General features: G+C 42.0%; 2 protein-coding genes across 3 annotated transcripts in view; one reads left to right on the top strand and one right to left on the bottom strand.

Moving 5' to 3' along the window:
* The first annotated feature begins 674 nt into the window (after positions 1-674).
* Positions 675-2,434, top strand: LOC139810031 (uncharacterized). The gene is made up of 2 exons (XM_071773375.1): positions 675-893; positions 1,120-2,434. The coding sequence occupies exon 2, from the start codon at positions 1,333-1,335 to the stop codon at positions 2,383-2,385; it is 1,053 nt and encodes a 350-aa protein (XP_071629476.1). The 5' UTR covers positions 675-893; positions 1,120-1,332; the 3' UTR covers positions 2,386-2,434.
* Positions 2,435-8,214: 5,780 nt separating this feature from the next.
* N (uncharacterized) overlaps positions 8,215-23,601 on the bottom strand; it is a 246,908-nt gene continuing 231,521 nt past the window's right edge. For both annotated transcript variants that reach the window (XM_071772884.1, XM_071772885.1), the window contains 6 exons: positions 19,318-19,861; positions 18,208-18,738; positions 17,461-17,693; positions 15,432-17,253; positions 13,351-15,125; positions 8,215-13,094 (listed from right to left, as the gene is read on the bottom strand). In XM_071772884.1, the coding sequence (XP_071628985.1) occupies positions 11,974-13,094; positions 13,351-15,125; positions 15,432-17,253; positions 17,461-17,693; positions 18,208-18,738; positions 19,318-19,861 (6,026 nt within the window). In that variant the 3' untranslated portion in view covers positions 8,215-11,973. The remainder of the gene's footprint in view (positions 13,095-13,350; positions 15,126-15,431; positions 17,254-17,460; positions 17,694-18,207; positions 18,739-19,317; positions 19,862-23,601) is intronic.

The raw sequence follows: 23,601 nt of genomic DNA, 5'->3' as shown, positions 1-23,601 counted from the left end.
TAAAGGGTTGTAGGTGACTTTAATAAAAAAAAGCTAATAAAAGAGAAATCGCCGATAGATAAGAAAACTCTATTTCCTTATGCACATGTATATGGACCAATCAATTGTCTTATGCGTATGTTTATGCGTTAGAGCCACCGCACAAGACTCTCGTATGGTCACGTAGCGTAACGTAACGTGAATCAACGCACAAGAAACGTATCGGTTAGAGCCTCCGCACAAGCTCTCGTATGGTAACGTAACGTAGATCAACGCACAAGAAACGTATAACGCCGTAACGGCCGTAACCAATACGTTTCTTGTGCGTTGGCTCACGTTATGTTAAGGCCTTCAAGCCCCGGACACACAAATCGACGGAAGACGTAAGACGTAAATCGTAAGGAAATCCACCAATCAGAGTCGACTATTCCCCTCTTTAAGAGGGAAGAAGAGGGGAATAGTCGACTCTGATTAGTGGATTTCCTTACGATTTACGTCTTACGTCTTCCGTCGATTTGTGTGTCCGGGGCTTTACGCTACGTGACCATACGAGAGTCTTGTGCGGTGGCTCTTATGCAAGTTTGTCTGGATGATAGACCTTAAGGTCCGATACACAGCGCGCGTCGCAGCGACAAGGTTTCGAGTTTCGAGAGTCAAGTGGCGGAGATCGAGAGATCGAAGGAAGGAGTCAATAAAGCGAGGCGAGCACGCAGGAATCCGCACGTGGTGCACACTGCACGTGGTGCTCGTGGTGGTAGTAGAGCGAGTTGTGAGTTGTGGTTGTGAGTAGTTGTGAGTAGAGAGAAGAAGCGAGAGAAAACGGAAAGCAAGCAGCGAGGGAGAAAAAAGAAAAGACATAGAAGAGGGAAAGGGTGAAGGAAAGCAGAGCGAAGGCAAAGGACAAATAAAAAAAAGTAAGTAAGGGAGGAAGATAAGAGAGGCAGGAGACACACACGCAAGCACACGTAAGGGGGTTAGAGGAGGAAGAAGTGAGCGGAGGAGATGGAGAAGAGAGACAGAGGATACACACAATACACACATGCATGCACGTAACACGCACAGAAGGTGGAAGAGGCGCGTAATGGTAGAGAGTGAGAGGAGGGGAAGAGTCAGGAGTTAAAGAAAGTTATTTATTTGTAGGAGGACGCAAAAGGGGAAGAAACTCGGAAGAGCGGACAGAAAAAGGAAGCAGTGGGCAGAGGGACGAGACAAGAAGGCGGACGAGGAGAAGCAGAGGCAAGGAAGAAAGTCGGAGAGTGACGGAGAGGGCAGAAAAAGAGGAAGAGTGCGAAGGGAGTGGTGAAGGAAGAGAAAGTAAGGTGGAAAGGGGAACGCTAGGGAGGGTAGGAGAAGATGGAGTGGGTGGAAGAGTTGACGAGGGGGTTAGCGAAGGTGGGGGAAGAATTGGAGAAGATTAGAAGGATTATGGAGGGTAGTAAAGGGAGAGCGAGCACGAGTGGGGAGGTGGAGGAGAGACAGGAGTGTGAGGAGGGTGAAGGAATAGTGGGGCGGAAAGAGGGAGAGGAGTGCGGGTCGGAGGGATGGTTGGAGGAATTAGCAATAGAAGCGGAGGAGAGGGAGAGAGAGGAAAAAAGGGAGAAGAGGACGGTGAGTGAGAGGAGGGCGGAAAAAGGGGAGGGTGAAGGAAAAGTAGATGAGTTGGGAGAGAGGAGAGGTGAGGGAGGAGAGGAAGGTAAGAAGGGGGGAAGGAAGGATCAGGGAGAGGGTGTAGGAGAAAGGATGAGGAGATGGATAGAGGATATGGCGCGGAAGAGAGTGGTGGCGGAGTACGGAGTAGAGCGGAGGGAGAAGGGGAGAGAAAGAAGTGTTGAGGAGGAGGAAGAAGAGACATCAGAGCTAGGTAAGGGAAGGGGAGGAGAAGGACAGGACATAGTAAGGAGAAGGGAGGAGGAAGTAAGGAGGAAGAGAGAAGAGAGAGAGAGGGTAAGGGAGGAGAAAGAAAGGAAGGAAAAGGAGGAAGAGGGGGAAAGGAGGGAAGCTAGGAAAAGGAACTTGATCTGGAGGGGGATTGAGGGGAGAGATGCGGAAGAAAGGAGAGAGTTTGTGGAAAGTTTAGCGAGGAGGGTTCTAGGGAGAAGGATAGGGGTGAAGGAGGTGCAAGAAAGGAAAGGAGAGGGGGGCAGGGTGGTGCTACTAGTGGAGGTGGAAGACGAAAGGGATAGGGTAGAGATTCTAGAAAAGAGCTGGGAGATAAGAAGGAAGTGGGAGGTGGGAGTGGATGAGGATTTGACGATGGAGGAGAGGAAAGCAAGGTGGAGGATCGTGACGAAGGCGAGAGAGGAGAAGGCGAAAGGAAGGGAAGTACGGATTACGAACAGGAGAATTTGGATAGAGAATAGAGAGTGGAGGTGGAATGAAGGGAGGGAGGAATGGGAGGAAGAGTAGGTAGGGAAGGAGGGAAATATACGAACGGTGAGAGGGAGAGGGGCGAGGAAGGGAGGGAGGGAGCTAGAATGTTAAAGGCCGCTACGGTCAGGCCGGGTTATGAAAGTTTTGTCATTGTAAAGGGTTGGGTACGTCCCTTTAAAACGCCACTGTTAAAAGGTTGTAAACCCTACGGGGAATAGCAATAAATTACTTACATACATACACATACATATATATACTTTCGTTCTCGCTGCCACGGTTGGGTAGTATTAGTTTTCAAACTCATAATGATTTCGTTAAATTTAAATAATTTAAATCGATACGCCTTTCAAGTTCTCATAGAATCTTCGGCGCGTGTATAAGTCAGTCAGACTTATACACGCGCCGAAGATTCTATGAGAACTATGAGAGATCGTCAAGGTTCCGGAAGAAGTTGACCTCTAACAGTTTCAGAATCAAATCGATACAAACAAGATAAATTTCAGTGGAGAGAGATTCGCAAGTTTCACCCATTAAGAAAAGGTGGAAATCCCGAGCGGTCGTCAGGCGCGTAAGAAATCTAAGGAACAGGAAGGCGTGAAAATTAGCAGAGAAACCTGCAAATCTCCATCGCGAGCATTTAGATATTTTAGATCATCCGCGACCCAACACTCCACTTTCTTCTTCTCCTATGACAAGAATGATCAGCCTCCCGCATCCGATCAACCACCTACTTCATTCGCTTATTTACCGCCTAAACTGGAACAAAATTCATCGCCTTCATCTCCTAGCTCTTGTATCGCGATTCCCCTTTCTTCACCAATAATAATTGAACCTTAAATTCATTACTCTCCCGTTCCCCCTTCGAAAAAAGTCAGAGCGTACTCCACGAGCTGAAACGTGCGAATCATATACACTTTGACGTTTGACCGATTCTCTTAACACCTTATATTTATATATAGTTACTAAATTTACTTTTGTTTATCATAAATTTTATAATCAATCGAAGAAAAAGGAGCGTCGAGCCGTAACAAGGTGTTGGTGTTGGTGTTAAAAAATTCTGTATTAAAGTAAAAAATAACAAACGTTTCGGACCTTTATAGGACCATCTTCAGTGTCGCATAAAAATTAAGTCAAAATTTCGGATTTACAAATAATTACAACTAAAATTAACGCAACAGTTAAAACGTTGAATTCGAAGTGGATCATACCGTAACAATTGTAATTTAATCTAATTAATTCAGTGGGTTTATAGAATAGGAACAATAATTAAATAGTTAATAAAATACGTACATCTAAGTTAGTTTCTTTCTGCTGTGAACTATTTTGTATGGTCGACATTTCAGTAATTATGTGTTTAGTTAAAAATGAACTGACAAAATACTCGGCGGCGAGAGAACGAACCGTATATATAGACAGATAGGGAAGGAAAGGTAGGGAAAGCACGAAGCTACTAGGGTGGGAACAGATTAAGAACCGGAAGATAGTCTACTGAAAGAGATTCCGTATTGTTTTGCTTGTTTAACGGAAATGACTGTCGTTTGATGTGTACCATCTCAGAAATTAATCTCTTACGGAGTGATGGCTCAATGTCTAGTATCTTTAACGTTGTCCCAATCAAACTCGTAGTCAGTCTGTAAACGATGGCACGAGATGACAGAAGGGGAATCAGAATTTTTATTTATGTCTAATCTATGTTCCTTAACTCTGGTTTTCAATTGTCTTTTGGTTTGGCCCACATAAGTTACCTCACATAGCCCAGTTAATAGAGACATTTAAATGGAATTAATTCCGGGAAGCAATTTTTTTTTGACTGTTTCGGAGGGTCATGAATAGTCTAAAACCGGATTTTCGGGATTCTAACCCTGGAGTGTTAGCCGCCATTTTGATTAGAAGGGTGATTTTGTAAATATCTCGCTTATTTTCAACTTTAGAGTGAAAGTGGTAATAACCAAACTTGTAGAAAATTTAATACTCTACAATTTTGGTTTTTATCATTTTTTACCTAGGATTGATATTTTGGGTCTTAGACTCGAAAGTGGGGGGTGAAATTTTATTATTTTTTTTTATTTTTTGAATTTACTTGGTATAATGAAAAACATCTTTTCCACATCACCACGGGGGTAGAGTTTATGGTGCGTTTATTCAAAAAATTAAAAAAAATAATAAAATTTTACCCCCCACTTTCGAGTCTAAGACCCAAAATATCGATTCTAGGTGAAAAATGATAAGGACCAAAATTGTAGAGTATTAAATTTTCTACAAGTTTGGTTATTACCAATTTCACTCTAAAGTTGAAAATAAGCGAGATATTTACAAAATCAACCTTCTAATCAAAATGGCGGCTAACGCTCCAAGGTTAGAATCCCGAAAATCCGGTTTTAGACTACCCATGACCCTCCAAAACAGTCAAAGAAAAAAATCGCTTCTCGGAATTAATTCCATTTCAGCGGCTTTTTCGGGCTTTATTGACTGGGCTAATGCTAAGACTCCATAGAAGCGAAACGCCGTGCGGTAGAGTGCGTTGACCAATCAGAAGGCTGCCGCAAGTCGCCTGCGGCAAAATCAAAATTTGTGATTGGTCAACGCACTCTGCCGCATGGCGTTTCCGCGTCTATGGAGTCTTAGCATAACAATCTTTATTTACAGGGAATTTTATACACGATGTTACTGTGGGCAAGCTTGTCAAGATTGTCCTTGCCTGTTTTAAATCTTTTAAGAGGATGTGCGACGGAGAAAGCCATCTCAAAATCTAGCCATCTCAAAAAATAAATTTTATAATTTTTAAAGTCAAAATTATATTTCATTTTATTTAAGACCTTGCCCCTTTATTTTAAGCTTCTCATCTTTCAAGAGGTCCCGCACAAAAGGTCTCAGGTATCAAGTTTCTTGACTTAAAAACAGGACCGACGATCGCATCGCTCACGGAAAGCGTTATAAAAGAACATATGTTCTTTCAAGACGTTGGCCCATATTCGGAGTCTTTAAAAAGTGCATTCGACTCGCATGCACCTCAGTGCGAGTATAGTCTAGGATCCGGCCACGTGATTTATACGTTTATCTGTTATTTTATCAAAATGCGATTTTAATGGAAGATTACATATCAGGTCATACATCGCGGCCGGTGCGGTGTGCCTAGCAAAATCTTGCCGCAACTACCCTCAATTAAAGCTGTTTTAATCAAATTTTTTTAGACAACTTCGTTCATTTGTTTGCGAAGTAAATGAAGCATCATCTGAAAGAGAGTGATCTAAAGAACTCGAAAAAAATGGGTTGCCACCTCTCAGTCTGCCGCAACCTCCTGGCAGCCAAGTGCAAAAAGATCCTTTTTCGTTAATTATCAACGTTCATCGTGTATCGCGACAATTTTTACACAAATTGAAGCTAAATTTTTTCTCTACACGATGGAATATAGTTGCCTGCGTAAAAGCTGCCGCAACTGATGGTTGCCAGCATTTGAATGACCCGGTCTCGCCTGCGCGAGCTCGCAATACGGGCTCACTTGCTGATTGACTGACCGCGGAGAGACACAGAGGTTACTTTGTGTACACCGAGAGAAATAATTACTTTTTTCAAAAAAAATTTTGTTGATTTAATAAAACCGGAAGATTGTACACAGTAAAAAATCGTGCGTCCAAATGTTAAAATTTTCTTGTGTTACCAAGATTTGACTATTATTTCAATGTAAAATTAACATACAACAGCTATGTTATTATTTTCGTAACATTTTCATGTGTTATATTTTTTTCAACGTGATAACTAACACTTTATGTATGTCATTTAGAAATTGAATATTATTTTGAGTTTTTTTAACATAATTATTTCAAAAAATCAACACGTCTTAAAGTTATTTTAACATAAACAAAAGTTAAAGTAAATTTTCAAATAATCGTAAACTTTGACATATAAAATAATCAAATTTACTAAAATATGTGTTAATATAACTCAAAATAAAATGTATAATATACATTTCATTACAGTCGGAGCAGTGCTTTTCGTATCATTCAGTCGGAAACCGCGTTGTAAAAGCCGAAGAAATAGATTTGGAATGTCAGCATGAAGAGGCTGATACGCGAATAATGTTTCACATAAGCAAAGCGCGTCCAAACTCAAAAATTTTGGTGAAAGCTACTGACACTGACGTCCTGGTAATTTTGCTGAGCAATATGCACAAAGTTTCTGAGTTACAGGTTGGCTGGTACCACGTCGAAGAGGGGTGATAAAAAAGATCAAAATTGCATAAATTGTACGGAATTGGCGTCGAAGTTGGGTCCCACTTTATGCCTCGCTCTGCCGGCATTTCACGCGTTCACGGGTTGTGATTATACAGCTGCGTTTTACAACAAAGGAAAAGTCAGACTTTTTAAAATCTTTTCGAAGAACCTGACCTTTCAGAAGGTTTTCGCGTCATTAACCGACGTGACAGACGTTTTTGACGAGACAAAAGTTGATGCTGTCCAAAAGTTTACCGCGCTTATATATGGCGTCAAAAATTGTAAAAGCGTAAATGGCGCCAGATATGAAATATTCGAGAAAATGTATGCGACGACGAAAGGCAACGAACAATTTTTGAAAAAAGTGAAAGGCTTTGACTCGAGCCAGATCCCACCGTGCTGGAAATCGTTGAAGCAGAAAATGTTGCGTACAATTTTTGTAAATTCGATGTGGCAAAATGCTACAGATCCGTGTTGTATTAAATTACGCGCTGAAAATTGCGGTTGGTTATTGGATGGTTTTTTGAAACCAACGTGGTTCGTTGGGGATCCAACGCCGTTGAAAGTTGAAGATGTATTGCGCGTGTCGATGAATGAAAGTTCTGAAAACGCGAATGATAATTCTGATGATTTGGAGTATGATGTTGCGAGTTCAGACGAGTCGGAAGACGAATGAGCGGCGAAATTTATTTATAAAAGGAATTTTTGAAAACTTGTTTAGGAACTATTGTAATATTAAAGAAATTCAAGGAAATTGCTGTAATTATTCCACTGTAACACATTAAGATTGAAGAGCTCGCGCGGGCGAGAGCAGATCATTCAAATGCTGGCAACCATCAGTTGCGGCAGCTTTTACGCAGGCAACCATATTCCATTGTGTAGAGAAAAAATTTAGCTTCAATTTGTGTAAAAATTGTCTCGATACACGATGAACGTTGATAATTAACGAAAAAGGACCTTTTTGCACTTGGCTGCCAGGAGGTTGCGGCAGACTGAGAGGTGGCAACCTATTTTTTTCAAGTTCTTTAGATCACTCTCTTTCAGATGACGCTTCATTTACTTCGCAAACAAATGAACGAAGTTGTCTAAAAAAATTTAATTAAAACAGCTCTAATTGAGGGTACTTGCGGCAAGATTTTGCTAGGCACACCGGCCGCGATGTATGACCTGATATGTAATCTTCTATTAAAATCGCATTTCAATAAAATAACAGATAAACGTATAAATCACGCGGCCGGATCTCGTACTAGTACCTGCGAGGAGTCTGTATACAACGTCCTTTTACATTTCCACTCTTTCTAGCCTTTTTTCTTTTCCGGAAATTCATAAAAACTAAAGGGTTTGGACGTACAGTTGTGAATAAAATATTTTTTTATCTGAATCAATGTGTTGTTGTATATAGTCAGTGTTGGATTTTGTTAGACATAACACTGCGAATAATTATTAAATAAGTTTTTCTCAAAATTATATTCAAAGACGTACAATTTTTATGATATAGTATTACTATTATTTTATTTTACCATCCATAAAGTTGATGTATTATTAATATATTATTATTATGGCATAATATTGCCTGTGATTGTAAAAGAACATTTTTACATAAGAGATAAAATGGAAAGCTCCTAACTGTGAGATACAAAAAAAGAACAACTCATTATGGATGTTAGATTATCTTTATTATTACATTTGTTTAAAAGACATAACTTATTTATAAAAATATGGGAGAGCGGGTAGCGGGATAGAATATAATAGGACCTAACAAATCCTTAGTTCGCTTAGTTAATACTAATAAAACTCAGTACTTTTTACAAGTTACAAGGAATAACAAAATCTAGCGTAATAATCGGTCTGTCATCTATCCTATTGTAAATAATTGTAAATTATTATAGCATAATGCTTAGAGTTATATCGTTTTTTTAACACAGAATGATGGTGCATCAGAGAGCAGTTGCTGTTAAATTTTGAACACATGGTAAAATCGCTTTTGCTTGCTTAACAATTGACATATATTATCTACGTATTACTAATTTTCTTTTAACAAACGAATCGATTGCAGATCTTTATTCAATACTATTTGGATTTCGTTATCCTTTTAAAAATTGTACTTTTAGTTGCACTTTCGTGCGATTGATCATTTCACTTGTGACGCGATATTATAAGAGAATATGTATGTGAGTTTATATATGTATGTATGTATGTGTGTATACATACACATACATACATGTATATATTTAATTGTAAATAAATTATTTTACTCATAATTAAATATATATATGTATGTATGCATGTATATATGTATGTATGTATATAGTTTTGTATAGTTTTCTTAAAATACTTATATTTTTCTATACAGAAAATATTCTTTTTGTCTATACTCTCATTTTCATTATTGGCAGAATCCACATAATTTTTCATGATATGCGAGGCAGTTCTAAAGATATGTAATTTGTTACAAAAAATGATACAAGTAAAAAAAATATTCTCTCTGAAAAGTGTATGTTCATAAAGCAAGCACTGAAATTGCGTTGGACCCATAATATGCTCAACGACTGGAGAAAAGCTCCGTTACACCGTTGTATGTAATCCAGAATTGCATCAAGGATTGCATTCGCACGACGATCCTTGATGCAACAGCAAACTGCATACGATATAAAATACGTTTATATGATAATAATATGATGAAGGAGACATGATTATTTTATGCGGTACGTCTTACAAAAGTATAGCAGTACAGCTAAACTTATACATAGTATATAAAAAAATATGTAAAAACAGTTTGTACAAAAATTCAGGAGAGAAATGACAATTATATAAAAGTACTTAAACAGTAAAAGATGAGCGAATAGAAAAGATGAAGGAGTATTTACATTTACATTTCATCTTTCGATATAAAATTAAAACAGAACCATTCTCGACGATTTCACAAATAGATCGCATCGATGATACCAGCAATGTCCTTCGTGTAACATACGAAAACGTGTATCACTGGCATTATATTGCAAAAGCGCGCGCACGAACTTTCTTCATCCCGCAACAATAGTTAATTCTCATCTCTCTCTCACCCGCACGCGCACACACGCGCACACGCACACGCACGCACAAACACACACACACACACACACACATTCATGCACGCACGCACATTTCCTCTCTTTATCTATCTATCTTGATTTCTATCTTGCAACAATCTTCATGATAATGCGTTGTGATTACTCATTACGCGTACCGTTCATATGCACCGTTCGTATGCATGTAAGCGTACGATTACATTAAAAATGCTGTTTTGGCTTTGGCAGAAAAGAGATCAGAGAACCGTCCCACCGCTCCGCGCCGAGTACTTAATTTAAGGTAATTGATATACCTAAAGATTAACATTAATAATTACGCTAGCTCGTTTAGTAGATGATTTTTCCGAGGGACTTAATAGCGCGAGTCGAAGAAAGATTGGGAAAGGAGAAAAGGAAGAAAGGGAGAGAGAAAACAATTGTTGGCGCGCCATACGCAATGGAATGTCTATGTATGGAACGATGCTCCGCGAGCTGTAAAGGACAAGTTCTCTGAAGCTCCCGTCAACCGTACAGATTATAAACGTTGTCTCTTCGCTTTACGTTACATTACATTAAATTACATTTAATTACATTTAATGTAATTCACAAATTACATTTAATTACATTACATTATATTACATTACATGCTGCCAGTATAAGCTGACATCTCAATTATATTAACTAGTAATAAACGTTTAATCTATTTAGAGGCCATTTGGAAACGCTGCGTTTCTCCCAATATAATTTAATAATAGATCCACCTATAGAACCTGCGTGTCTTATACTCTACGGAATTTGAAGGCACAATTCATGACTTATTTCTCATTCGTCTACGTTTAGCGAGAATGGATTAATAATGTTCGGCGTTCGAAAGAAACGGTCAACCCAAAAGTATACAATAAGTATATAATAAGGAAAGAGAAAATCCATTAGCTGAGAGAATCCATATGCGATTGAATTAAATAAGGTACTGCATGTTACATGCTACATGTAATTGCCTCCGTGGAATAACAGACACAGCAGCGCGAATGATAAATCTATTGCGATATGTACAATTATTATAAATTAGCAAGGTCTCGTTTCCTTACTTATTATTGTCCATTAGAGGTCTTCACATTGGCAAGTCGAAGGCACCGATTTATTCATTGAGCTGTGTATGACGCCGTGACAATAAAAACTTGACAGATATAAAAAATATACTACAAATACATATATAAATACATGATTGGTCAATTTCTCTGTGCGTAATTCATTATATAATTCCGCTATAAACATTCGTTTAGAAGGCCGTTATCAGCTACTTTTTATAAATTGTGCGATTCTCAACTTTCTTAAGCATTACGTCGTATTAGAGAGGCACAATCGGTTTTGTAATTTGAGTACGTCTAAAACTAAACCGTCAGACTATGCGCGATTCGTGATTCACCATTCGCCGTTCATGATTCGTAGCAGATTCGTAGAAATTTGTTGTCCGCCAATATTAATCTTTCTTGCTATTAGTCATATTCATAATTTTTATATAGTGTATACGCAAACCAATATAAATTGATAATTCATGATGATTCGAGGTTTTTAATTTCATCGAAAATCAATCCGCTGGTGATTCGGTACGTGTAGCAAACGACAAGTGCAAATTCGTCAAATCTTCCCATCCACATTATTCATGAATCTCATACGAATAACGAACTGCGAAATTTGAACCACGAATAGCGCGTATAATCTAGCGTTAGCTTTACAATATTTCTGATTTAAATTCTCCCGCTTACACACGCAGTATACATATATATTCATTCGTCTGTATGCGCATCAGTGTTAGATAAAACGTATTGGGCAGCCTGATTAATAAACGTAATTAATAATTAAAAAATAAATTTACATTTAAATGAATAATACATAAAAATTAACAAATATGTAACTGCAAATACTTTTATATCCACAAATTATTTATTCCCAACACTGATACCTATTAATGTACAATAATCGCGGCGAGAATGTGTTTTACCGTAATAGCTCTTCCGACACACGCACACACACACACACACACACGCACACACACACGCACACGACATATACACGGCGCGCGCGCGCGCGCACACGCACACGACATATACACGGCGCGCGCGCGCACACACGCACACACACACACACACACACACACACAAATAAACAAAAGAAAAAAATACCTTCTTGCCACTGATCTATTACGGAAGAGCCTTTCGTTGTTAACGTTGCAGTTTTTTTTTTCGTCTTTCTGACGTCTAGACACTCGAATTCGACGAGCTAATCACAGTTCATGTATAACTTTCTACTTTCTTTTCTTTTCACGACTTATTTACGTAAGGAAGAAAGTACCATTGCTATCGGCCTCATATGTAGATCGCCTCAGAGCCCTTGTTGCTTTGGTGAGCGCCGCCGCTGGCGCCGTAAGCGTTCGTAGGTGAGGCCATGCAATCAGACCAGTCGCTATTCGAACGGGGCGAGCTCGAAGACCAGTGACCAGGGCTATCCGGCGATGGCGTTGGGAAACTCTCGGGCGCTTGCATGAGATGCTGTGGCGTAACGTCAGGCCCGGAATGATGGGACGGTGGCGTCAAGTATTGGTAATATTGTTGTGTCTGTTGTTGTGGTTGTTGTTGCTGCTGCTGTTGCTGTTGCGTGCTCTGCTGCGGCTGCGGCTGTTGCTGCTGCTGCTGCTGTTGTTGTTGTTGTTGTTGTTGCTGCTGCTGCTGTTGGATCTGCTGCTGCGTTTGTTGCATTTGCTGTTGCTGCTGTTGCTGTTGTTGCTGTTGGCTCGAAGAATACGGTAAATTATCGAAGTCAAAACCCACTGGTGGCATGCTGCCATGTTTCTGATGCGTCGCCTGTCGCATAGCAGCGATATGAGTTGGGGATGTGGGCAACGACGGCCTATTTTTCGCCGGCGACGGCGAGCCCATGTAGCTCGCTTGCGGAGAAAGGGTCATGTTGGACTGCACCGAGTGTGGCGGTGACTGATTACTGTACGGCGGCGACAGTGTGTTTACCATGCCTTGCTGCTGCCGCTGATGAGGCGCTAAGAGCTGGTCGTGAAATGGCAGCCCGTAGTTGCTCGTGAAGGTATCTAGGCCGAGTTGTTGCAGACCTTGCATCGATTGACTCTTGATGCAATCCTCGTACGGTGGCGGTTGTTTCGCCGTCGCAGTATGAGCCACCAGTGGTAACGCGTTACTATAAAGGCTCGCGCTATCATACGGGCTAGTCGGTAGATTGCCATCGGCGCCTTCCGCTCCCTGTGGGATCTCCTGGTTTGGGGGCTGTGCGCCGCGCGGTTTAGCCGGCGCCTTCTTCACCGATGGTTTTCGCCTTACTAGCACCGTGCCGCCGCCCTCTGACTCTGGACTGTTTGGGTTTCCCGCGCCTGCCTTTGGCCGCTTCTTTGACTTGGTTTGCTTCGGCGCTGAGCCGATTACCGTGGGGTGCGTGATTAATTGTGGATGATTTGAAGATCCTGCAAAAAAGATAATTATATTACATAACAATATTATAAAAGAAATTTGTTAATAATACATAATTTTTTAATAATGCATAATTTTATTCTCTACAAAATTTTTTGGTATGGTTTAAAATAAGATACTGGGATCTATTATTAAAATCATCAAAATAATTTCTTATTAAAATTTATTATTCATGATAAAATTTTTCTTCAAGAGTAAAATATTTTGTGGCATTTACGCATATCATAAAGATGTTATAAAAACGCTTACCCATGAGAGGACCATTCGGAATGACTGTAACCATCTGCGGCGACCTCGGCATATGCTCATCAAGTAGTCTGACAATGTCGTGGTGCAGTCTCTCGCTCGCAACATCGCGAGGTAACCGATCCATGTGATCGGTAATCTCTCTATTGGCAAATGTATCCAGCAATGCTTTGCACGCTTCGAAGCTGCCCTCGCGGGCGGCTAAGAATAATGGGGTTTCATCTTTATCATCTTGAGCGTCTCTGTTCGCGCCATGCACCAACAATATATTCACAGCATCGACGTTGTTGACCGCCGCGGCCCAGTGCAACGCGGTCTTGCCACTGTTATCGGCGGCATTGATATCGGCATCGGCGTTAATGAGGTCTTCCACCATTCCCTCGGTGGCCAAACGCGCAGCTAGTATTAGCGGCGTGGTGCCATCGTGCATTCGTGCATTCAAATTTGTCGCTCGATTGCGCAGCAGAATCTGGAAAACTCCCATAGCATCGGCCGCGACAGCAGAATGCAGTGGAGTACGGCCGGTGTTATCCTGTGAATTAGCATCGGCACCCGCATCCAACAATCTCTTGGCTGCGTCAGCCCGGGCGTAACGCGCAGCCAAATGCAGCGACGTTTCTCCGCTCTTGTCCGTGGTAGCATTCAGATCAGCGCCTTGGGCGACTAAATCGGCGATCACCGCCGCGGTGCCGTCGCTCTCGTCCTCCTCTTCGCCGGTGTCGAGTCCGCCGCCTCGTACCGCCGCTACCATCAATGGTGTCATGCCGCATGGACCACGCGCGTCCACATCCTGGCCATGCTCGAGACTGGGCGGCGTCAGCACACCGCCCGCGTCCGGCCGTCGAATCTCGGCCGCGTCCAGATGTTGCTGCGTCCACATACGCGGCTCGGTCTCCTCATAGTCCGTGATGACGGTATGATCGCTCGCATAACCCGGCTCGATGGCACGCATCCGCTTCGACGGCGGTAGATCGGACTCATCGTCAGACCATTGGGACTGTATTCGGGCACTCACAACATCCATGTTCATGCAATTCACCGACGGCTGCTTGTTCAAGTTGCGCATCTCTTGGCCATCCGGGCCGCGCCGACGCGACCGGCGTCGTTGACCGCTGCCGCTGCTAGTTCTTAAGAATCCCTCGGGGAACCATGTGACCCCAACGGCACGCTTCCGCTGTGCGGTCACCAGGACGCCTACTAGTAACCCGCCGAGCACCACGATGACCACACCGATAAAAACATACTTATAATTCGTTGGGGTATCTGCAATGTCTATAGTCTGAGGACCCACGACACCTCGCACTTGTTCGATGGGGAAGTTCCGCGATAGGGTGTGCCTCAACGCCGTGGCAGCTAAAAACTCGGCTGCCTCGTTCGCCGATGGGAAACATACCGAGTTCTGCGTCGTCGTGCATTTGCGATTGTCGATCTCCAAATAAGCGACCACGCCTTTTTTATTAGGCGGAGGCGGTCGAGTAAAAAAGTTAGGAATCTTATGTCTTTCGGGCTTCCAAGGGTATATCATTTCGTTGCCGAGTTCATCCGTTTTAATGCGAAGCGTCGTTCTTAAATGATGGCTGATGTCACGTAAAAAGCTTGGGAGGTTCGTACGGAAAGTGTCCATATCCAATCTCACGGTTATGGATATGACACCCTCTGCTAATGACGGTGGCTCCTTCTCGCAATCGAGACCGTCCCAGTTACATTCTTCGTTGTTGCAGCCGTAATCGCAATGGCCGTTAGCGTAATGCTTTCTACAGTATGCGTCATAGATTGGGCTGTAAAAAGCAAATAACGTAATAAATAAAAGTGCTACAAATATAATTAAATAGTTTGCAAGAATCTTTTAATATATCCGTAGTAAAAAATCAAACACAAGGAATAGAAACCTATCATAGAAACCTATATCAAAATTCATTCAGAATGTGTATTGTACTAATAAATTCAAAATTCATTAGTAGGAAAGCTGGCCATACTAACAACGACTTCAATAATTTAATTTTTAAATGTATGTTAAGAGTAAAGAGCATCATAACACAACACAATGTTTAATTAAGAAAAGAAATTTAGCTGGGAATACTCACTTGCAAGGAGGAACTTTTCGTTCACAGTCTCTGCCGTCGTAGAGGCATTGCGGATTGTTGCATTCGTCGTCGCACGCACCGTTCATGAATACCTTCCAGCAATCCACGGCAGTGCAGTTGCGCCACGGATTGACGCCCAGCGAACAATCGCTACCGTCAAAGTCGCACGCGGGTCGATTGCATTCCTCGTCGCAGCGGTCATTGCGGGCCTTAGCCGCGCAGTTATTTTCTATACACTTCTGACGTTCGCGTTCCAAATAAATATCGTTCAAGGTTTTGGATGTGTTTAAACTGCCGAATACTCCGCCAGGATAATTTGCATCATAGATATCGCAATTCTTGCCGGACCACGTGGGAGGACAGTCACAGGCGTAGTCACCAATCTTGTTTATACAAGGGGCGTTTTGCTGACACGGATGCCTGTCGCACTCGTTCCAGGCATCGAACTCGCAATGCGTACCGGTCGTACCTGGCAAGCAGTAACACTGATAGCTATTTCCTATGACACGACACGTGCCGCCGTTCTGACACGGTTCGGAGTTGCAGTAGGAACCGGCGAATTCGCAATTGGTGCCATGATAATCGCCTTGACAGATGCAAACGTGTCGGTCGTGCTTAGCCGTGCAAAAGCCACCGTTTTGACACGGGGAGCTATCACAGAAATTCACTTTAACCTCGCAGTGACGGCCCATATACCCCGGTTTGCAGTTGCAGTGATAGTTGTTGATCAATTGCACGCAGTCTTGAGTTCCGGGCGAGGCACACGGATTCGACAAGCACTCGTTAATATCACCCTCGCATCTTGGCCCGACAAAACCGGGCGGACACTTGCATTCAAAGCCACCCACTTTGTCAGTGCACGTGCCGTTATTGTGGCATGCGGTCATCATGCAATCGTCGATGTTGATCTCGCATATGAAGCCAAGAGTACCGGGTGGACAGGAGCACGTAAAGTTGCTGATCAGATCGTGACAGGTACCGCCGTTCTGGCAGGGATTTGGTCGGCAGTCGTCGATGTTGAGCTCGCAGTTCTGTCCTTGGAAGCCCTTGGTGCACTGGCACTGGTACGAGCCGATGAGATCCTTGCAGGTTGCGCCGTTCTGACACGGCGCCGAGTCGCATTCGTCTATTTCCTCCTGACAGTAAGAGCCAGTGTAACCGTCAAGGCAATGACAACGATGACTATTGCCTATGTTTTCGCAGGTGCCGTTGTTGCAAAGACTGCTTTCCGGCACGCCCTTCCGTATGGCGGCATCCTTGCACGAGACCATCTCCACGTCGCATACCTTGCCGGTCCATCCGGGTGAGCAGTTGCAATGATACTTGTTCATGCGCTGCACGCACGTTGCCTGGTTCTCGCATGGATTGTCAGCGCACCAGTCCACATACTTATCGCATTGCTTACCCGTGTAACCATACGGACAGTGACATGTGTAGTATTGTATGTGATCATGACAGGTAGCACCGTTCTGACAGGGCATGCTGTCGCACTCGTTGATACGATATTGGCAATTCGAGCCCGTATAGCCGGTCTTGCAGACGCATGTGTAGTTGTTGATACCGTCGATACATGTGCCGCCGTTCATGCAACTGCTGTCAGTGCAATCTTCGTCGTTGGTTTGACAATTAATGCCAGAGAAGCCGAGTTGACATTGGCACGTGTAGGAGTTGACATATTCCTTGCAAATGGCACCGTTCTGACAGGGTTGCGACAGGCATTCGTCGATGTCAACCTCACAGTGCTTACCACTGAAACCGTCCACGCAGAGACACGTATAATCACCGATGCCGTCCAGACAGGTGCCGCCATTCTGACAGGGAACTGTGAAACAGAAAAAGAGATTCTCTTTGAGTGTCGTACGGCGATGTTTATTAAGTACGTTTAATTTAATCCATGCCATCGCGCGATAAAACAGATGACGCTCTATAGACTCGCGTTAAGACTCTCAAATGAAAGCGAAAGAAGATCTCTGCATCTGTAGCAAGTAAGGGAAAAGAAAGCGAAGAACAGCCGGTGGTTCGTACTCACATGATGCACAGTCATCGGTATTGATGATGCAATCACGGCCCTCGTAGCCCTTCGCGCATACGCAGTGGTAAGAGCCGTTTGTGTTCCGGCAAGTGGCACCGTTTCTGCACGGCGACGTCATCACGCACTCGTCCACGTCCTCGTCGCACAGCCTGCCCGTGTAACCGACCGTACACGTGCACGCGAAGTCGAGGAAGTTCGACGATGGCGAACATTTCGCTCCGTGAAGACATCTGGAAATGACACAGCAACGTTATAAAGTCGTTCTATCATGCGGATCATCCATGTGGATACGTTTTATCGAAATTAAACGAAGCTCTCAAGACTCCTGTTCGCTCATACATGTACATAATTCAATGGGTGATTGCAGTGAAGAAATAGAAGCATTATGTAAAATCACAGTGCCATAAATATAAGCTAAAGTACAATACTGATTTTGCACAAGCAAAGTTAATTGTAACAAGTGTATTTTATGTCATGTATTAAAAAATGATTAAAAATGTTTTTTTTAAGTGATAATATTCTAAAACAATTTAAATTTGAAATTCTCCATATAAAATCAATTCTATAATATTACATTTAATACAAGATTTTTTTAATAACGTTGCACTCTCAATGGAGTACAAGGGTAATCAAGGAGAACTTCAGAATTCCCCTCCCCCCACATGATACACGTATAATGCATACGGCGAATCTAGCTACATCCACGTATCCTCATGCAAATGAATTCGGAAGGAAAAATCGTACTTGTTCGGCGTGCAGGGGTCCAGCTTGTCCTCGCAATTCCTGCCGGTGTGGGGCAGCTCGCAGACGCATTTGTAGTCGTTAACGAGATCGATACAGGAGCCGCCGTTCTGGCAGGGGTTGTTGGCGCAGTCGTCGATGTTGGTCTCGCAATTGGTGCCGGCGTAGCCGGGCAGGCACTTGCAGCTGTAACCGTTCAGATGGTCGTTGCACGTGCCACCGTGCTGGCAGGGGTTCGAGCCGCACTCGTCGATATCCGCCTCGCACCTCTTGCCGCCGTAACCGGGCAGGCAGTGGCAGATAAACTGGTTCACCCCGTCCTCGCAAGTGCCGCCGTTTAGGCAGGGCGAGCTCGCGCACTCGTCCACGTCGCTCAGACACCTGGCGTCGTAGTAGCCGCGCGGGCACTCGCATCTGAAGCCGTTTATCACGTCGATGCAACGACCGCCGTTCGCACACGGGTTGCTCGCGCACTCGTTTATGTCGGTCTCGCAGTGCTGCCCGGTGAAGCCGGGCTCGCATTCGCAGGAGTACCTGAAAGACGAGACATTGCGCCTGGTGAAAAACGAAGGAGAGCGTGGCGATGTGTCGACACAGCTAAGAATTTTGCCAAATTGTATCTTCCGTATTATTCCGTTGCTTCATTACCGATAATAATTGATTTCGCAAGAGATTTCTAAAGTAGAAAAATACACGTCGGACTTCCGTGAAACATTTTATGAGTTTTTAATTATCATTATTATCTATAATTAATATGATTCTTAAAAATGTTTATTTTTAATTATAGTAAAAAAGATTTCATATAGGGAGTTACTTTTAAATGCTTATGCGCTAAGAGTCGAAACTAATTCTTAAAATCCAATACTGACTTTGGTCAATTCATCATCCGCGCAGGACATATTCAATTGCATAGAGACATCCACGGTATGACCGTGGATACATCTGAATAATTTTGCCGAATTATAAGATCAAAGAAAAGATAATCGCGCAAACGAACAAATGATATATGTATATCCAATTTATCTGCAACATTTTCCGAATTTAATTATTCGGCTTTAATTATGTCTTAAAGATATTGACGACCAAATGGAACGTATGTTTCTTGACGCTTACCTGTTGATACCGTCAATACATCTGGCCCCGTTTCGGCAGGGATTGCTGTAGCACTCGTTAACATTGACCTCGCAATTCTCGCCGGACGTGCCCGGTCGGCAGACGCACAGGTAACCGTCGATACGGTCCTCGCATCTACCGCCGAACTGGCACGGATTGCTCTCGCACTCGTCGATCTGCGTCTGGCACAGCTTGCCGGTGAAGCCGGGGGAACAGTTGCAGGTGAAGCTGTTCTCGCCGTCGATGCAGGTACCGCTGCGACACGGATTCGAGGCGCAGTCGTTGATGTTGGTCTCGCAGGAGTCGCCGGTGAAGCCGGCCGGGCACTCGCACGTGTATCTCGCGATACCGTCCTGGCAAGTGCCGCCATTCTTGCACGGCGACGAGATGCAGTCGTCGATGTTGATCTGGCAGTGGGTGCCGGTGAAGCCCTCGGCGCAGGTACACTTGAAGGCGTTGATGAGATCGCTGCAGGTGCCGCCGTTCATGCACGGCCTCAGCGCGCACTCGTCTATGTCGATCTCGCATTGAGTTCCAGTGAAACCTAGAAGAAGGGAAATAGTATGTAAAGTATACAAAGAGAGAGAACATAAAATATGTAATACATTATACGAAGCACATATAAATGATAAAAATGTCAGCGTTTCAAAATTAAAACAGTATACAGTTTGGCGATGTATATGTATATATAGATATCCGAAAATAAAAATGTTATTTTGCCAAGGTCAGATAATCAGGCGAAGATAGATAGTCTTCATAGACATGTTCGGACAAGCAGTCAGGGCGGATGAAGTCATCGCTGCCATAACTGACGTAATTAACGTTAATTAATCAGCTATATCGATTGATGGGCAAAGTACATGATCGAGACGTTGGATCGAGGGAATAATTGCATACTTCATCGATCGACCGAATGCCTTTTTCAGCGATTTTCTTGCCGCGTGAATCCGGGAGTGATTCCTGACAAGCAATAATCGCATCAATTATCAAGAGTAATTAGGGGATGGCAGATGGCGATAATTCCGAGGGACAAGATCAATCCAGCGGCGAACAGCTTCCACGCATGGTCTTCCGCGAAGAAAATCGCGGATCGGCTACCAATCATCGTCATCGGATAAATATCGATTACGAAGTGCATTAATTACGAGGAATTTTAAAAACGCAATATTCAAGCGTCGGCGCTTCAAATTATTGACGAGAATATAGAGTTATCAAAGCTGGCATTATTAACATTGATATAACTAATATAATCATAAATCAATTTGATTAAATCAATAAACAGTAACTTTTTAGTGACTCTTTATTATTAAATTCATCATAGCAATATTTCAGTGTCACATTTAGATATCAAATTTACCGCGTCTAACTGTACATTAACTTCTCTATACCATGGAAACCGCGCATCTATGTGTTTTACCCAAATTTCCGCATGATATTCCTGGCGATCCTTACACCAGGTGGTCTTAATGGTTAAGTTTCTTTGCTTTTGTCAACATTGTGAGGCTAATGCGTGTTCATTCATATACAAATTGAGCCGGGTGAATTGCTATTGCATCGTATGATGCAAAAAGTCGCAAAGGAAGAAACAAAGAAGCGAGGAAACGAAGAAGAAAGAGTAGAATGGAGCACGCACGCGACGCATTCTCACCGCAGGTGGTCTAATTACGTTATATTGGAGAATAATCCCGAAGCGAGGCAGCTGCCAGGCGAGAATTATTTTCACTGCCTACTGAGATCTTAGTTACATTTCTAAAACCCGTAGTGAGCTAAAAATTTGCTGAAATCAATGTAATCGAAGATGCGTCATGGCAGTCATATCGCCTTTTGAGAGATTTAAAAAATAATGATTTACATAAAACAAACGCATAACATTTTTAGTATATTGTGGATAGGTATTGATATCTTTGCATATATCCATAACATAGAACATCGTTGTATGTTTAAAGCATTGTCGAATTCCAACAAATATTACCATAGAAAGGAGTAAATAATAAATTTTTCACATACGTATCATATAAAAAAATACTCTAGATAACAGAAATAGAGAAATTCAAAGAAACATTAAACAATTGTTACCACTATTTGCCTATTTATAATCACATATATTTACTGTTTATATTACACAAATAAGTTTCAAATCGATGAAGGAACCAGAAGTGACAGTTTTTTAACATCGAACGAACCGATAAGCGGCTTATGCGTTCGATATCGAAGGATGATTTTGCAAAGCCGCGTATAAGAGATCCCGTCGTCACGTCGCGTCGATGCATCGCGACGCCTCGAAGAGCATTCTTCAATTCTCGTCAACCGGATGACGCGTGGATTTTTATCATATTTACATTCAGCCGATATTTTTTTCTCCTTTCCTTTCGTCCGTCCGCGCAGACAATGATGCAGCTAATTTACTTGTGAATGCACGTACAAAGTGGCGGATCCCTGTGGCATCCTTTCGAATCTTAAACTCCCCCTCCGGTATTCGCCGCTAGCGTGGCGATTATTGCTCGAATGTTATCACGAATTTTCGCAAGTCACTAATAAATCTTACAAATGCAAAACTGTTCATTATACACAAATTCCGTAAATAATTTCTATATACAAGTAAGGTAATATACTTTAGAAATCAATGGGACTTTGTAAACTGTTTCCGAAAGTTTCCGAATTAGTCAGCGAATTTGAAGATGACTAGATATTTTATAATACAAATTTTGTTTCTTATGAATCTGTTCAACTTTTCCATCGTTTTCATGTTACGACAAATCGGCAATTCAATTTTCTTCCTTATTCGTTATTCAGCATCAGGCCATTTGAGAAACCGGCTCGTCTCTCGTCTCGAATGTGCTTGCTTGATCGATGCTCACTTCTTGTTCTTGTATTATTTTAAATTTACATACAAATACGCCTGTAGGAACATTTGAATTATTAAACACGTTTCGAAACGGCGGTGCTTGCCGCAGAACATTTTTCAAGGTCGGTTTTATTGTCTCTCAAGAAAAATTTCACACAAATGACATTTTGAACTGAATAAATTCCAGCTCTCCTACACTGCAAAATAGTAAAATAAATTTTTATTTCTTTAAGATATATTAAATATTTTATTATATTATAAACATAGGTCATTCTCTCATTGTCAGTTGCAAAGTTTACTTTAAAAGTACAACAGCAAGAAATAATCTATTTATTCTATTTCTATTCAGAAGAATATAAATGAATGAAGGGTTGTCAACGCGCGAAGCGAACGGATACAAGCTGGTCCGAAAAGCTATAATTAATCTCAAATAAACCGCTTAATTTTCTCGACGCGGTGCTATTATTAACAGCTTCCACGGGGTGCTTCGAAGACATTAATTTACTTAGGGATCGCCGAGGCCACTGAGAGATACAGGTCTCCGGATCCTGCAAAGGGAAGAACAGATATTCGCTCTCGCGAGAAGCATCTTTTTTTTAGCTTGTTCCATATGCATCTCGGTCGCTACACGCATCTGGTTCAGTTCGGGAGCTGGTATTATCCTTCGTCGGGCGACGTATCCTGCGATAGACGTTGCCGTCCACGCCTCTCTTCTAATGCCCGTAATGCTCACTTGTCAATCCTTTCCGCGGACCAAATGAATAGCTGCCGATTCATAAATATCGCGTTGCACCGGTCGATACGGCGGTAGTTCTCGGGCAGAAACTGATCGAGTTCACTTTTTGCTCTCTAGTGACTAAGATGCTATTTATTAAGTCTAGACTGTTCGCAGGATCCACCGGGATTCACCGGGGAATTCACATCTGCTGCTAAAAATTCTTTATATATTTTAAATACACATATATATAATTTCTTAACTTATCATAATATTTTACATATATATTTATTTTTACATGAAAATATACATAGAAGTGATATTTTTTATTTTTTTGAGTGTTTCATATAAAATTATAAAGTTATCAGAGCGCTAAGAAAAATATTTTACTTGACTATATAATGTCAATATATTTTTAAAAACATATGTAGATCGATCTACTGCAGATTTTGGATTCAGTCGGGTTTTTTTGCGGTTCTCGTGTGTATAATATTCTACGTAAAAACACATTTTTAAACAAAACTCATTGGTACGAAGTGAACAATATTACGATATTTTTATTAGTAAGTTTAAAATAATAAAAAAATGATTAGTTTGATATTCACACTCTTTCAAATGTAACAGTACAATTTTCAAATGTTAATGCTTCGAACATTATTTTATACAATCAAGTTAAGATAATAAATGTATGATTGTTATAGCTTTAACAAAACTCTTGAATAAA

This window comes from Temnothorax longispinosus, chromosome 3, assembly GCF_030848805.1.
Source record: "Temnothorax longispinosus isolate EJ_2023e chromosome 3, Tlon_JGU_v1, whole genome shotgun sequence".
NCBI classification, from domain to species: Eukaryota; Metazoa; Arthropoda; class Insecta; order Hymenoptera; family Formicidae; genus Temnothorax; species Temnothorax longispinosus.
Note: the sequence above shows the minus strand (reverse complement) of the source record. Positions and strands in the feature narration are given on the sequence as shown.

Bases quoted from the DNA above. Each gene is read 5' to 3' on its own strand.
- LOC139810031 (XM_071773375.1), top strand. From the start codon at position 1,333: ATGGAGTGGGTGGAAGAGTTGACGAGGGGGTTAGCGAAGGTGGGGGAA.